Raw genomic sequence first — 16,719 nt, forward strand, 5'->3', positions numbered from 1 at the left:
AGTAATTTCTAGGGAATGGAATAATCTGGGTACTTCATTTACTCCTTCTCAAAGGTTTAAGAAACTGTACCCTGTGCCATCTGATAGATTAGAGGTTTGGGACAAAATCCCTAAGGTTGATGGGGCTATCTCTACTCTTGCTAAACGTACTACTATTCCTGCGGCAGATAGTACTTCATTTAAGGGTCCTTTAGATAGGAAACTTGAATCCTTTCTAAGGAGAGCTTATTTATGTTCAGGTAATCTTCTTAGACCTGCTATTTCTTTTGCTGATGTTGCTGCTGCCTCCACTTTCTGGTTGGAGGCTTTAGCGCAACAAATGTCAGACCATAATACTCATAGCATTGTTAAACTTCTTCAACATGCTAATAACTTTTATTTGTGATGCCATCTTTGATATCATTAGAATTGATGTCAGGTATATGTCTTTAGCTATTTTAGCTAGAAGAGCTTTATGGCTTAAAAATTGGAATGCAGATATGACTTCTAAGTCAACTTTGCTTTCTCTTTCTTTCCAAGGTAATAAATTGTTTGGTTCTCAGTTGGATTCTATTATTTCAACTGTTACTGGGGGGAAAGGATCCTTTTTGCCTCAGGACAAAAAATCTAAAGGTAAATACAGGGCTGCTAATCGTTTTCGTTCCTTTCGTCAAAATAAGGAACAAAAGCCTGACCCTTCCCCTAAGGGAACGGTTTCCGTTTGGAAGCCTTCTCCAGTCTGGAATAAATCCAAGCCTTTTAGAAAGTCAACGCCAGCTCCCAAGTCCACATGAAGGTGCGGCCCTCATTCCAGCACAGCTAGTAGGGGGCAGGTTACGATTTTTCAAAGATATTTGGATCAATTCGATTCACAGTCTTTGGATTCAGAACATTGTTTCACAAGGGTACAGAATAGGTTTCAAGGTAAGGCCACCTGCGAGAAGATTTTTTCTCTCTCGCATTCCAATAAACCCAGTGAAGGCTCAGGCGTTTCTGAAATGTGTTTCAGATCTAGAGTTGGCTGGGGTAATTGTGCCAGTTCCAGTTCTGGAACGGGGTCTGGGGTTTTACTCAAATCTATTGTACCAAAGAAGGAGAATTCCTTCAGACCAGTTCTGGATCTAAAAATATTGAATCGTTATGTAAGGATACCAACATTCAAAATGGTGACTATAAGGACTATTCTGCCTTTTGTTCAGCAAGGGCATTATATGTCCACAATGGATTTACAGGATGCATACCTTCATATTCCAATTCATCCAGCTCATTATCAGTTTCTGAGATTCTCTTTTCTAGACAAGCATTACCAGTTTGTGGCCCTTCCGTTTGGCCTAGCAACAGCTCCAAGGATCTTTTCAAAGGTTCTCGGTGCCCTTCTCTCTGTAATCAGAGAACAGGGTATTGCGGTATTTCCTTATTTGGACGATATCTTGGTACTTGCTCAGTCTTCACATTCTGCAGAATCTCATACGAATCAACTTGTGTCGTTTCTTCAAAGACATGGTTGGAGGATCAATTTACCAAAGAGTTCCTTGATTCCTCAGACAACGGTAACCTTTTTGGGTTTTCAAATAGATTCAGTGTCCATGACCTTGTCTCTAACAGAAAAGAGACGTCTGAAATTGGCCTGTCGAAACCTTCAGTCTAAATCATTCCCTTCGGTAGCTTTGTGCATGGAAATTCTAGGTCTTATGACTGCTGCATCGGACGCGATCCCTTTTGCTCGTTTTCACATGCGACCTCTTCAGCTTTGTATGCTGAACCAGTGGTGCAGGGATTATACAAAGATATCACAATTAATATCCTTAAATCCCAATTTACAACACTCTCCGACGTGGTGGATAGATCACCATCGTTTAGTTCAAGGGGCTTCTTTTGTTTGTCCAACCTGGACTGTGATCTCAACAGATGCGAGTCTGACAGGTTGGGGAGCTGTATGGGGATCTCTGACAGCGCAGGGGGTTTAGGAATCTCAGGAGGCGAGATTACCAATCAACATTTTGGAACTCCGTGCGATTTTCAGAACTCTTCAGTTCTGGCCTCTTCTGAAGAGAGAATCGTTTATTTGTTTTCAGACAGACAATGTCACAACCGTGGCATATGTCAATCATCAAGTTGGGACTCACAGTCCTCAGGCTATGAAAGAAGTATCTCAGATACTTGTATGGGCGGAATCCATCTCCTGTCAAATCTCTGCGGTTCACATCCCAGGTGTAGACAATTGGGAAGCGGATTATCTCAGTCGCCAGACGTTACATCCGGGCGAATGGTCTCTTCACCCAGAGGTATTTCTTCAGATTGTTCAAATTTGGGGACTTCCAGAAATAGATCTGATGGCCTCTCATCTAAACAAGAAACTTCCCAGGTATCTGTCCAGATCCAGGGATCCTCAGGCGGAGGCAGTGGACGCGTTGTCGCTTCCTTGGAATTATCATCCTGCCTATATCTTTCCGCCTCTAGTTCTTCTTCCAAGAGTGATTTCCAAAATTCTAATGGAACATTCGTTTGTACTGCTGGTGGCTCCAGCATGGCCTCACAGGTTTTGGTATGCAGATCTCATTCGGATGGCCAGTTGCCAACCTTGGTCTCTTCTGTTAAGACCAGACCTTCTATCTCAAGGCCCATTTTTCCATCTCAAATCATTAAATTTGAAGGTATGGAAATTGAACGCTTGATTCTTAGTCATAGAGGTTTCTCTGACTCAGTAATTAATACTATTTTACAGGCTCGTAAATCTGTGTCTAGGAAGATTTATTATCGAGTCTGGAAGACTTACATTTCTTGGTGTTCTTCTCTTAAATTCTGCTGGCATTCTTTTAGAATTCCTAGAATTTTGCAGTTTCTTCAGGATGGTTTGGATAAAGGTTTGTCTGCAAGTTCCTTGAAAGGACAAATCTCTGCTCTTTCTGTTCTTTTTCACAGAAAGATTGCTAATCTTCCTGATATTCATTGTTTTGTACAGGCTTTGGTTCGTATCAAACCTGTTATTAAGTCAATCTCTCCTCCTTGGAGTCTTAATTTGTTTCTGAGGGCTTTACAAGCTCCTCCGTTTGAACCTATGCATTCTCTGGATATTAAATTACTTTCTTGGAAAGTGTTGTTCCTTTTGGCCATCTCTTCTGCTAGAAGAGTTTCTGAGTTATCTGCTCTTTCTTGTGAATCTCCTTTTCTGATTTTTCATCAGGATAAGGCGGTGTTGCGGACTTCATTTAAATTTTTACCTAAGGTTGTGAATTCTAACAACATTAGTAGAGAAATTGTTGTTCCTTCATTGTGTCCTAATCCTAAGAATTCTCTGGAGAGATCTTTACATTCTTTGGATGTAGTAAGAGCTTTAAAATATTATGTTGAAGCTACTAAGGATTTTAGAAAGACTTCTAGTCTATTTGTTATCTTTTCTGGTTCCAGGAAAGGTCAGAAGGCCTCCGCCATTTCTTTGGCGTCTTGGTTAAAGTCTTTGATTCATCATGCTTATGTGGAGTCGGGTAAATCCCCGCCTCAAAGGATTACAGCTCATTCTACTAGGTCAGTTTCTACTTCCTGGGCGTTTAGGAATGAAGCTTCTGTTGATCAGATTTGCAAAGCAGCAACTTGGTCTTCTTTGCATACTTTTACTAAATTCTACCATTTTGATGTCTTTTCTTCTTCTGAAGCAGTTTTTGGTAGAAAAGTACTTCAGGCAGCTGTTTCAGTTTGATTCTTCTGCTTATATTTTCAGTTTTTTTCATTATTAAGATTAAAACTTTTGTTTTGGGTTGTGGATTATTTTTCAGCGGAATTGGCTGTCTTTATTTTATCCCTCCCTCTCTAGTGACTCTTGCATGGAAGTTCCACATCTTGGATATTTATTATCCCATACGTCACTAGTTCATGGACTCTTGCTAATTACATGAAAGAAAACATAATTTATGTAAGAACTTACCTGATAAATTCATTTCTTTCATATTAGCAAGAGTCCATGAGGCCCACCCTTTTTGTGGTGGTTATGATTTTTTTGTATAAAGCACAATTATTCCAATTCCTTATTTTTTGATGCTTTCGCTCCTTTTTTTATCACCCCACTTCTTGGCTATTCGTTAAACTGAATTGTGGGTGTGGTGAGGGGTGTATTTATAGGCATTATGAGGTTTGGGAAACTTTGCCCCTCCTGGTAGGAATGTATATCCCATACGTCACTAGCTCATGGACTCTTGCTAATATGAAAGAAATGAATTTATCAGGTAAGTTCTTACATAAATTATGTTTTTTTTTTATTTTCTTATGTTTGAATTCTGCATACTAATTGTGATTATGACATACTACCATAAATGTATCTTTTAATATATATCTTTTTATTCTGCAAAGTAGAGCCTCTATTCTTTCAAGCTCAGCTGAACAGCTGCTTGGTCGAAAAGATGGTCAGAAGGAAGGAATGACCTTACTAGATGCTAAAGAGCTACTGAAATACTTTACTCCCCAGGGATTAGCAATTGGAGATCTACAGCCACTGCAGGTTCAACGAGGGTAAGTACAATTATAAAACAGAGAATTCTGTAGTCACCATTTCTATTGTAGTAATCATTTTATTTTATTTTTTCCTCCAACAAACAGGTAAAACATTGTGTGATTTCCTAAAACAAGCAAGAAATCTTGCTTCAAGCTCTTTTTACTAACTTAACGTGATAGAAAGGTCAAAATTGAAATGTGTACGGTGCATTGCAATTTGAAGTATTTTGCAAATATGCTTATAATTTCAAATAGCAAAAATGCTTCTAGTAAATGTTTTACTTTTTTCTCTGCAGCATACACACATATCCTGTGAAGGCCTGTGCACCAATATTCAAACACTACACCTTCTCAGAGATCTCTAGCAGTGGTGTGTATTGCTTCTGAGAAGGTGTAGTGTCTGAATATGGGTGCACAGGCCCGCTCACAAGATATGTGCGTATGCTGCAGAAATACTGTAATAACGTTTACATAGAAGTATATTGCAAAATGCTTATTGGAAATTGAAGTACACCCATGGACATTTCATTTTTGACCTTTTCTAACCCTTTAAGCAGTAGTGGGGAGAATATACCAGTGATGATATGCAGTCTGTTCATGCTTAAAGGGACACTCAAGTCAAAATTATAAACCTTCATGATTTAGATAGAGCATGCAATTTTAAACAACTTTTTTAAATTTACTTCCATTAACAAAATGTGCACAAATTTCAAAGTTATGTATTTATCCACTCTTCCTGTATCATGTGACATACATCATCCAATCATAAATGCATATATGTATATTCTGTGAGTTTTTGCACTCAAAAAGTGTAAATATAAAAAGACGTATGTTAATAGAAATAAATTGAAAATTGCATGCTCTATCCGAATCATTAAAGTTTTCATTTTGACTTTAATGTCCCTTTAACCCTTTAAATGCTAACGACGGCTCTGAGCTGTCGCTAGCACTCACCCATCTTGAGGGCAATCTGGGGCTCCCACTGACTTCCACCCCTGCGATCTGGCCTTTATAGTGACAGGCATTCCCGGGGCTTCACGTTTGGTGTTGTGACGTCACGCACAATGATGTGATGATGTCACCGCACAACTTTATTTAAAGTTGACAATGGACAAGTATAGGGAGATGGGGGCATGCTGCTTAGAAGCCTGTATCTCAGGCATGGAAGCAGCTACAAACCCCCAAGACCCACAGTTAGAAAGGCAATCGCCTAACCTTTCCAATGGTATAAGTCTTGGGTATAAATAAAAGTTAAAAAGTTCAAAATAAATATATTTAAATAAAGTAAAAATAAAAAAAGAAATCTCAAACACCAGCTTAGCACCCAGGTGGGAAATGGCATAGCAGCCAAAGGGTTAAAGTGTGGGATGGAGCATGCTTATATCATATTATTAGTTCCATGTTTTGTTTTAGCTGTAAAGTGTTTTGCCTGAGTGAAGCATAGATCCTGAAGGGGAGTAACCCACTTGCACTGATACTGAACTCTGATAACAAAAGTAATGGTGAAAACTAGCTATTGGGATACACCAGCTGTTAACTGTTTTATGAAAGGCAGCAATGCATGCTGCTAGCCGTAACCTTAATTGAAATACTGATACATACGATTACTGCATTGTTGTTGTTTTTAAAGTAATCTTAGTACTGGAGTACATTTGTTCTCTGGTGTTTCTTGACATTCTACTTTTTCTTGTGTGTTTTTATATGTATATCTTTTAAGAGACCACTGCAAAATCAGTTTCTCTGGTTTTACCATTTATAGTTATGTGTTAGAATAAAATTATCATTTTTCTTTTATTCTATAAACTTCTGCCAACATTTCTCCCAAATTCCAAATAAAAATATTGTCAGAGTATTTATTTACAGAAAATAACTGGTCAAAATTAAAAAAAAAAAAGATGCAGTGTTTTCAGACCTCGAATAATGCTAAGAAAACAAGTTCATATTCATTTTTTAACACAATACTTATGTTTTCACTTAACAAGAGTTCAAAAATCAATATTTGGTGATTATATAACCCTGATTTTCAATCACCGCTTTCATGCGTCTTGGCATGCTCTCCACCAGTCTTTCACATTGCTGTTGGGTGACTTTTATTCCAATCTTGGCGCAAAAATTAAATCACCTTGGCTTTGTTTGATGGCTTGTGACCATCTATCTCCCTCTTGATCACATTCCAGAGGTTTTCAATGAGGTTCAAATCTGTAGATGGGCTGGCCTTGACGGCCTGATTCCAGGTCATCTTCTCTCATGAGTCCAATTTTCAGTTTTGTCCAACACCTGGTCGTCTAATGGTCAGACAGAGACCTGGAGAAGCCAGTGTCCCGCACCTACTGTGAAATTTGGTTGAGGATTGGTTATGATCTGGGGATGCTTCAGCAAGGCTGAAATTCGGCGAATTTATTTTTGTGAAGGGCTCATTTATCAAGCCACGTACAATGTTATCCTAAAAGAAAACTTGCTTCCTTCTCTGACAATATTCCCCCACTCTGAGGATTATTTTTCCAGCAGGACAATCCTCCATGCAACACAGCCAGTTCAATCAAGGTGTGGATGGAGGACCACCAGTTCAAGACCCTGTCATGGTCAACCCAATCTACAGACCTGAACACTATTGAAAACCTGATTTATGCAAAATCAAATAACTTTCAATCTACCGTAGAATCACTATTTTAGAGGCGTAATATTTTAAAGCACCTTAATCTTTTCTCTAAATGCCTTAATTTTAGCTCAACAGCTAAACTGTTGGATGAAAACACAAGTCTAGGATAATATAAGTTTACATAGGCATTTAGAATAACACAGGTCAATAGCTAGTTATTAGTGACTACACATGTATGGCTTTTCTCATTGGATCCAAAGATGTTTTCAACTAGCTCACTGTAGTGCATTGCTGCTCTGAAATTGACTTCACCTATGTTTTTAACTCTGTTGTTGGGGCCTTTTTGAGCATTATATTGTATTGTTTTGATCTTTCCTTTGTGTCCAGAACCCTGCATATTGATATAAACTCCACTCAAGCTAAAATTGCTTTTCTGAAATTCTTTGAGGGATCTCACATTACTAACAAGACATCTTAGATAATCTTTCTAGAGCAGAGAGCTTTAGATTATCGTTTCCATGGTTAGATCATTTTAAGATTCACCTGTTGCTTGCATATAACAAATGAGAGCATTTTCTTTTTTTCATTTGCCTCTTTAATACAGTATGGAATATACAAAACCTCAGTAGTATCGCTGCTGTAGGGCATACTTTAACTTTGTGTTTAACCTCTCTGCAGGAGTTAAACACTTAGTGAAGCAATCCTGCAATAATAGATCTAAAATAATAGAGCATTTTCTTCTTCTATATACCTTTAAGTAAAATTATACTGTAGGAATGATCATATTGGAGGCAGAGTTTATGTTCATTTTCAGGTAGAACTGTGTCTGTCTGAGAACTTGCCTTACTTTCATTTACCACTAGATGTCATCTTGTCCCTTTATGAATATTTTTGTAAGTTGCTAAATTGTTTTGAAATGTTTCTACATCAAATTTAAAATGATTATATTAAATGTATATAACTTTCAGAAAAGTTTCAAAATGTGTAAAGAATAAAGGAGAATATTTAATTTTCAGTGTTCTCCTCCGGACCATTGGCATACCCACCCAACTGATTTTTACTGGCTAAAATTTAAAACAATACTAAGGTAAAATTAGCCGCCATTATTTTCTTTTTTAGTGTTTAATACATTATTTAATGACAATTTGTGGCTCACACTGCCACGTTTCTACATCTTAATGCTTATCCGCCTGTCAAAATTATTTGCGGAGAATATTTAAAGGGACACTCAAGTCAAAATTAAACCTTCGTGATTCAGAGCAGCAATTTTAAACAACTTTCAAATTGGCTTCTATTAACAATATGTTCAGTGTCTTTTTTTTATATTTACACTTTTTAAATCACCAGCTCCTACTGAGCATGTGCAAGAATTCACAGAATATAAGTATATGCATTTGTGATTGGCTGATGGCTGTCACATGATGGAGTGGAAACAGACAGAACTTTGAAATATAGAACAAAAAAATCTACTACTCATTTGAAGTTCAGACTAAGTGCTATTGCATTGTCTTATTATCATGCATTTGTTGATTATGCAAATCTACTGTATTTACAGGTCCTTTAAAAAGGTTTATACAGTAATATTTCTAATTTCACAATTTATTAATGTTCCACATTTTTATGGTTGTGATCAAACTTACCTGTGTGCTTTCCTTTTTACTATCCAACATTTTTTTTTTTTAATTTAAATTCAGTTTACTGCAGTATATGTTAAAACAGGAGAGGGCAAAAAAAATTCCAGAAACTCAGTCGCCCATGAGTTTTACATTCTTGCCTTAGACGCAGATTAAACTGTTGGGCATTAGCAGGGTTACTAAACACCATGTTCTCCCCTGTGCCTGCATCTCTCTTTAAAGCTATTCTCCTATTTTAACCCTTAGTAAAGTTCTGCGTCTTCACACTGGGCCGCCACCATTTTGAAATTTGCGTTTCCTTGTACCCTGTGACAGAAGTGGTGCACATTCACAGATCAGGGACATTGCTGATTTGTTGAGAGCTTTGTGCACTTTGTATTAGTGTGCATACGTTTTTATGTTTTGCAGTGGATGCATTGTTCTTTAGTATTTATGTGACTTTTTTTTATATGTTATGTAACTTTTTAAATTGTGTATTTATACTTTCGCGCTTACTGAAAGCGCACAATACAGGAGTGAAAAAGCATTCTCCCTGATCTGTGCAACAATACGTGAGCTTCTTATGGTGATACCCAGTATAAAAATGCAATGGGTTTAAAAAAAAAAAAGACTGACTCTGAAAAAGCTCCAGGTACAGAAAGAAAAAATAATAGAATAGTGAGGGTTTTTTCTTGACGTTGTGCCCAGCAGTTTAACCATTTTTACATTTAAAGGACATCAATCTAAATGCATCAGTAATTATTTATTAGGTAAGTAGGCACCCCATACCTCCCAGGAGATCCTCACAATCATTTTCATTCAGGGCCTTCAGGTCACCTAACTAAGATTTATGGTGCTAGATAGGGATAACAAAAAAGTTAGAGGAGGAGATAGACAAAAGGAACTCCTCTACAGAGAAGCAAAATGGATATGGGGGTTGGATACAATGTATCCAAAAGGAATGAATAAAGAATTTGACCTCAACCCCTTTATTTAGCAATAGTCGTTCTACATCCCTTATGTCAAATTGGTGCTGGTTGTTATTCCCTTGCTATTCTTTTTTTAGGTTGTTTTTAATTATGTTATGTTATGTTGAGACTCCTTTGTGAGATTCTCCTGGGAGCTATGGGGTTAATATATGATGTATGCTAAACATGTTTTGTCGTCGTTCCCCCTCTTTGTGATTGGCTCATTGTTTTATTGGTTGGGGTATATGTTTATGGTTTTTACATTGTTTTAGCTTGAGAAAGAGCCAGGAGCCCCGAAACGTTGCTCTTCAATTAACTTTTCATTACCTTTTGAGAGTGCAGCCTTTGCCTTTTTTCTTTTTAAAGACACGATGAGTCCACGGATCATCTTCATTACTTATGGTATATTCACCTCCTGGTCAGTAGGAGGAGGCAAAGAGCACGGTGTAGCCGTAGTCCATATCAGTCTCTTCAGTAGAGCTTTTGGTGGCTTTAGAGCAATAGTAACTGGTGGGACATAATTCTTACTGCGCCTCCTATACATTTATGCTGTCCTTCTCTTGATAGTCTAAGCACACTTAACTCAGGCTTTATCATTTTCCACAGGGCTATGGGAGGGAGAGGACCTCCTAAACCTACTGAGCTGCCCTGTTGTCGGGCAGAATACAAAGGTAAGTGCTAACTTTGTTTTTTATTCTGCGAACATTAATCTCTGAGGAAAAGTGGGCACTTTATCTTATTTCATATCACATAAGGCTCAGTCACAGAGATCCTTGTGTTGGGACATAAATCTCTCTTGTTAGAGGGTACTGGAAGGACAGCCATAAGTACAGGCACTGGGGCTGGGGAGCTCATGTTTCATTGCTGGTGGTTATTTTCCTATCGGTTTACTATAGGCTTTTTATCCGATCGGGTTATGTTGTTTAACTGTGACGACCACGATGGGCGGGGCTATCGGTTTGCGCGCATTTTTAGATTATCTGCGCAACTCTCAGTCGTTCGGTAGCTGCCATATCCTGCAAGGTGGAAGGCGTCGGCACATTCTGGCTCTAAAACCGCATGGTTTACTTACTAATTAAGCAAGCGGTTATAGCGCTATTGGGCTCTTGCAATCCGGATGCTTCCAGCTCTACAAGAGTTGAGACCAGGGAGTGAGTCCGTTTGACAGGTAGGCACCTCAGTAGAGTTGCTGAGGTGTAGGAGTGTCTGAATTTAGTTCTGTTTAGCTGCTGGGATACGTTTTTCGCTATTACAGTAAAAAAAAAAGTTATCTTTTAAAATTTAAAGAAACAGTAATGTCTTTTTTTCTGTCATCAAATGTTTTTGATATTGAGTAATTTTGATTATATTTTGACCCTTCTTTTGAGCACATATTTCCCATATAGTAGAAAAAGTTTTTCCTTGTTAAATTTTAAAGAGACAGTAACGTTTTTATTTTTTTAAAAAAAACAAAACTTTTTATTACATTGTTTTTTCTGATTGTGCTTCAGTATGGACATAGGAGCCTTGGAAAATGTTACTTGCTCCATGTATTTGGATGCGAATGTGGAACCACCAATCCCTTTCTGTCCCCCATGTATTGAGAGGGCTTTAAGTTATAGGGAAAAGATTTTTCATGAGCAAAATTTCTCAAAGGCGCGGATGCTTCTCAGGAGTCTGATGAGTCGGATTATTCCGCAGCTTTCTCCCCAACCGTCCCAAACTTTAACGCCCGCACAAGCAGTGCCCTGTACGTCTGCTCTAGCACCTGCTGGGGTTACTTTAAAAGACATAGCTGCGCTTCTGTCTTCCACAATTTCTGATGCGTTGTCAGCTTTTTCTATGCTACAAGGCAAACGTAAGAGGAAAGACAACCATGTTGTCAGTGAGGTTTCTGATGCAATGGTGGCAATCTCGGATGTACCCTCCCAGGGAACTGAGATGGAGGGTATTGAGGTTCTATCAGAAGGCGAAATTTCAGACTCAGAAACTTCATTACCTTTGACTGATTCAGAGGTTGTATCTTTCAGGTTTAAACTAGAACACCTCCGCCTGTTACTCAGGGAGGTTTTGGTTACTTTAGACGACTGTGATTCTACAGTAATGGTCGCTCCTGTGAAGTAGAGTAAATTGGATAGATATTTTGAAGTTCCCTCTTACTCAGACGTTTTTCCAGTGCCAAAGCGAGCTTCAGAGATTGTTTCCAAGGAATGGGAGAGACCAGGTATTCCTTTTTCTCCATCTCCTATTTTCAAAAAGATGTTTCCTATAGGTGACGCTGTCAGGAAAGCTTGGCAAACGGTTCCTAAGGTAGGAGGGGCTATTTCCACCTTAGCCAAGCGAACTACTATTCCCATTGAGGATAGTTGTGCTTTTAAATATCCCATGGACCAGAAGTTGGAGGGTCTACTTAAAAAGATTTATGTTCACCAGGTTCTGCTATTGCAGCCTGCTGCGTGCATTGCTACTGTCACTAGTGCAGCAGCTTATTGGTTTGATGCTCTGTCCGAGTCTCTCAAGACGGAGACTTCCTTAGAGGAGATCCAAGATAGGATTAAAGCTCTGAAGTTAGCCAATGCTTTTATTACGGATGCGTCTCTGCAAATTACTAAATTGGCAGCTAGGAGTTCAGGGTTCTCTATCCTAGCCCGCAGAGCCTTATGGTTAAAACCTTGGTCTGCGGACGTGTCATCTCATTCTAAGCTTCTAGCAATTCCTTACAAGGGAAGGACCTTGTTTGGACCTGGTCTGACAGAAATTATCTCTGAAATCAGGGGAGGTAAAGGTCATTTTCTTCCTTGGATAAGAGAAACAAACGGAAAAGACAACAGAGTAATTTTCGTTCCTTTCGAAATTTCAAGGCAAATTCTTTCTCTTCCTCCTCTAAACCAGAACAATCTAAGCCTACTTGGAGACCAAACCAGTGTTGGAACAAGGGTAAACAATCCAAGAAACCTGCTGCTGAAGCCAAAACAGCATGAAGGACATGCCCCCGATCCGGGACCGGATCTGGTAGGGGGCAGACTTTTCTTCTTCGTTCAGGCTTGGGTTCGGGACGTTCAGGATCCCTGGGCAATAGAAAGTGTCTCAGGGATACAAACTGGAGTTCAAAAATTTTCCTCCATGAGGAAGATTTCTTCTTTCAAGATTATCTGCAAACCAGTTAAAAAAAAGAGGCGTTCTTACAATTGTGTAAGAGACCTCTCCTCCCTGGGAGGGATTATTCCCGTTCCAGTACAGGGGCAGGGTTTTTATTCAAATCTGTTTGTAGTTCCCAAAAAGGTGGGAACCTTCAGACCTATTTTAGACCTCAAGGGCTCCATAATAATCCAGTGGCGGATTATTGATAAATTTGACGTCTCGCTCGCCGCGACTAAGCTGATGTACTTTTAACTTTCAGTTGAATTGTCTGGCCAATTATTAACACGTGACATGCAAGGTGTCACGAACATCATAGTAGTCGCGGGAATAGAATTTTGCTCCTATAAAAGTTCAACTTATCTAAACAACTTTATTATTGTTCTAAATTTTTTGAAGAGTGATAACAGAGCGTTATTTTTGTAATATTTATTTACAATTTGGATATGGCTTCATCTGGATCTGATAATATATAAATATTAATATAAAAATAATTATAAAGATTGACAACTATACAATACAAATTTAAAATATAGATTACTCTTTAATTACAGTCGACAAATTTGGCGCAATTTATGTACATGGAAATGAGAGACAAATTAGACGCCAGTTATGCTGTACAATGCTGATATTACTGCCTTTTATATATGTCTAGACTGGCGTCTAGATTGACTTTCCTATTGTTTTGTACCTTGCCCGCCACCTAAAAGGTGGCGAGGCAAAAATAACGAGGTGGGAGCGGAAATTGTAGCGAGCGGACAAATAGATTTTTTAGTACATTCGTTTTTGGCGAGTTGGTGGTCAAATGTGTCTAATTACAGTGAAAAATGGAGAGGTAGCGAGGTTTGGCGGATAAGTACGCTCGCAATTTTAAAGATGCGAGTTTGAACATAGTTGACGACTTTGTACATATCAGTTTGCGAGTTTTGACGCGAGATTTGTTGCGGGTAGCTCGCTGACTGCTTAGTACATGGAGCCCCAAGAGTCTAAACAAGTTTCTCAGAGTTCCATCATTCAAGATGGAAACTATTCGTACCATTCTTCCATTGATCCAGGAGGGTCAATTTATGACGGCAGTGGATTTAAAGGATGCATATCTACATGTTCCTATCCACAGAGATCATCACAAGTTCCTGAGGTTTGCCTTTCTGGACAAACACTTTCATTTTGTGGCTCTTCCTTTCGGTCTGGCCATGGCACCCAGAATTTTCACAAAGGTTCTGGGGTCTCTGCTGGCGGTTCTAAGACTGCGGGGCATTGCGGTGGCGCCTTATCTAGACAATATTCTAATCCAGGCGCCATCTTGTCAACAAGCAAGATTTCATACCGACGTTGTGCTATCCTTCATTGAGAACTCATGGGTGGAAGGTAAATCTGGAAAAGAGTTCCTTAATCCCGAAGACAAGGGTGACTTTCTTGGGAACTCTAATCAATTCTATATCTATGAGGATTTTTCTGACAGAGGTCAGGAAATCAAAGATTCTAGATACTTGTCAAGCCCTTTAGTCCACTCCTCGGCCGTCAGTGGTTCAGTGCATGGAAGTAATCGGACTGATAGTGGCGGCAATGGACATCATCCCGTTTGCTCGGTTTCACCTCAGGCCTCTGCAGTTAAACATGCTCAGGCAGTGGAATGGAGATTATGCAGATTTGTCTCCTCGAATAACCCTGGAACAGGAGACGAGGGACTCTCTTCAATGGTGGTTGTCTCTGGATCATCTATCCCAGGGAACCTGCTTTCACAGACCTTCCTGGGTGATTGTGACAAGACGCCAGCCTTTTAGGGTGGGGAGCTGTCTGGGGTTCCCTAAAAGCTCAGGGAGTCTGGACTCGGGCTTACATCAATCATCAGGGTGGAACGAGGAGTTCCTTAGTGATGACCGAGGTGGCCAAGATAATCCGGTGGACGGAGGCCCACTCTTGCCATCTGTCAGCGATCCACATCCCAGGGGTGGACAACTGGAAGGCGCACTTTCTGAGCAGGCAGACATTTCATCCGGGAGAGTGGGAACTCCATCCGGAAGTGTTCTCCAACCTGATTCTCAAATGGGGTCGGCCAGAGTTGGATCTCATGGCATCTCGTCAGAATGCCAAGCTCCCGAGATACGGGTCGAAGTCCAGGGATCTCCAACGGAACTGATAGATGCTCTGGCGGTTCCTTGGTCCTTCAACCTTGCATACCTATTTCCCCTGTTTGCGCTTCTTCCTCTGGTCATTGCTCGAATCAAGCAAGAGAGGGCACCGGTGATCCTCATTGCACCTGCTTGGCCTCGCAGGATTTGGTATGCAGATCTGGTGGACATGTCATCCCTGCCACCTTGGAGACTTCTGCTGAGGAAGGACCTTCTCATTCAGGGGCCCTTCCTTCACCCAAATCTAGTTTCTCTGAAGCTGACTGCTTGGAGATTGAACGCTTAATTCTATCCAATCTGTGTTTTTCTGATTCGGTCATAGAGACCATGATTCAGGCGCGTAAGCCTGTAACTAGAAAGATTTACCATAAGATATGGTGTAAATATTTCTATTGGTGTGACTCCAAGGGCTACTCATGGAGTAGAGTTAGGATTCCCAGAATTTTGTCTTTTCTCCAAGATGGTTTGGAGAAGGGGTTATTGACAAGTTCCCTAAAGGGTCAAATCTCTGCCTTATCTGTTTTGTTACACAAACGTCTGGCAGAGGTCCCAGATGTACAATAATTTTGTCAGGCCTTGGTTAGGATAAGGCCAAACCAGTTACTCCTCCATGGAGTCTGAATTTAGTTCTCAAAGTTCTTCAAGGGGCTCCGTTTGAGCCTATGCATTCCTTAGATTTTAAGTTATCTTGGAAAGTTGTATTTCTTGTTGCTATTTCTTCAGCTTGTAGAGTGTCTGAGCTCTTGGCGTTGCAATACACTTCGCCTTATCTTATTTTCCATTCAGATAAGGTAGTTTTACGTACTAAACTAGGTTTTCTTCCTAAGGTTGTTTCAGACAGGAACATTAATCAGGAGATTGTTGTTCCTTCCTTGTGTCCTAATCCTTCTTCTCAGAAAGAACGTCTTCTGCACAATTTAGACGTGGTCCGTGCTTTGAAATTTTACTTACAAGCGACTAAGGACTTTTGTCAGTCCTCTTCTTTGTTTGTAATTTTCTCTGGAAAACGTAAGGGTCAGAAAGCTACTGCTACCTCTCTTTCTTTTTGGCTGAAGAGTATCATCCGTTTTGCATATGAGACTGCTAGACAGCAGCCTCCTGAGAGAGTTACAGCTCATTCCACTAGGGCTGTTGCTTCCTCATGGGCATTCAAAAATGAAGCTGGAGTGGGAGGGAAGGGAGGAGCTATTAAACAGCTCTGCTGTGGTGCTCTTTGCCTCCTCCTGCTGACCAGGAGGTAAATATCCCATAAGTAATGAAGATGATCCGTGGACTCATTGTGTCTAAAAAGAAACAAATTTATCAGGTAAGCATAAATTTTCTTCTTTTGCTCAGTGCCCCAGTAATGTGGCCAGAGCAGCTTAGCCAGATGTAAAATACCTTGTCATTAGTTATTAAGGAAGGCAATGCTTTCCTTTATGTTTCTGCTTTAAATAGCAGCCAATAGGCACTTATCAGTCAGGGAGGTTTAGTACACATGATAAACACAGTATATCCTTCTTTTTTTTTTTTTTTTTATATTGTATATAATTTGAATTTCATTATAGCGGCGGAGCACAGGGTATTTGAATTTTATATCTACATTAAAACATTAGTTATAGCGGATCTTCATTACAACTGATGAATTAAACTTCATCTAAAATATCACTAATGTTCCAGATCTGATTTTTAAAAGGGGAGACTTTACCAGCACTTTACTATTTTGTATTGTATCAGCTCCTATATGCGCAGTAATAGTGTGAGGAAGTTGCTGTATTTTGTTTGCTTCTGTACTGGTGTAATGATGGCTACACTGAACTTCCTGCAACCTTTTCTTACACAGAAAG

General features: G+C 39.5%; 1 protein-coding gene across 2 annotated transcripts in view; it reads left to right on the forward strand.

The window, feature by feature from the left end:
• The window catches only part of MTBP (MDM2 binding protein), a 201,350-nt gene that overhangs the window by 59,836 nt on the left and 124,795 nt on the right, over positions 1–16,719 (forward strand). For both annotated transcript variants that reach the window (XM_053715325.1, XM_053715326.1), the window contains exon 16: positions 4,327–4,482. In XM_053715325.1, coding sequence (XP_053571300.1) covers positions 4,327–4,482 — 156 coding nt within the window. The remainder of the gene's footprint in view (positions 1–4,326; positions 4,483–16,719) is intronic.

This window comes from Bombina bombina, chromosome 5, assembly GCF_027579735.1.
Source record: "Bombina bombina isolate aBomBom1 chromosome 5, aBomBom1.pri, whole genome shotgun sequence".
NCBI lineage: Eukaryota > Metazoa > Chordata > Amphibia > Anura > Bombinatoridae > Bombina > Bombina bombina.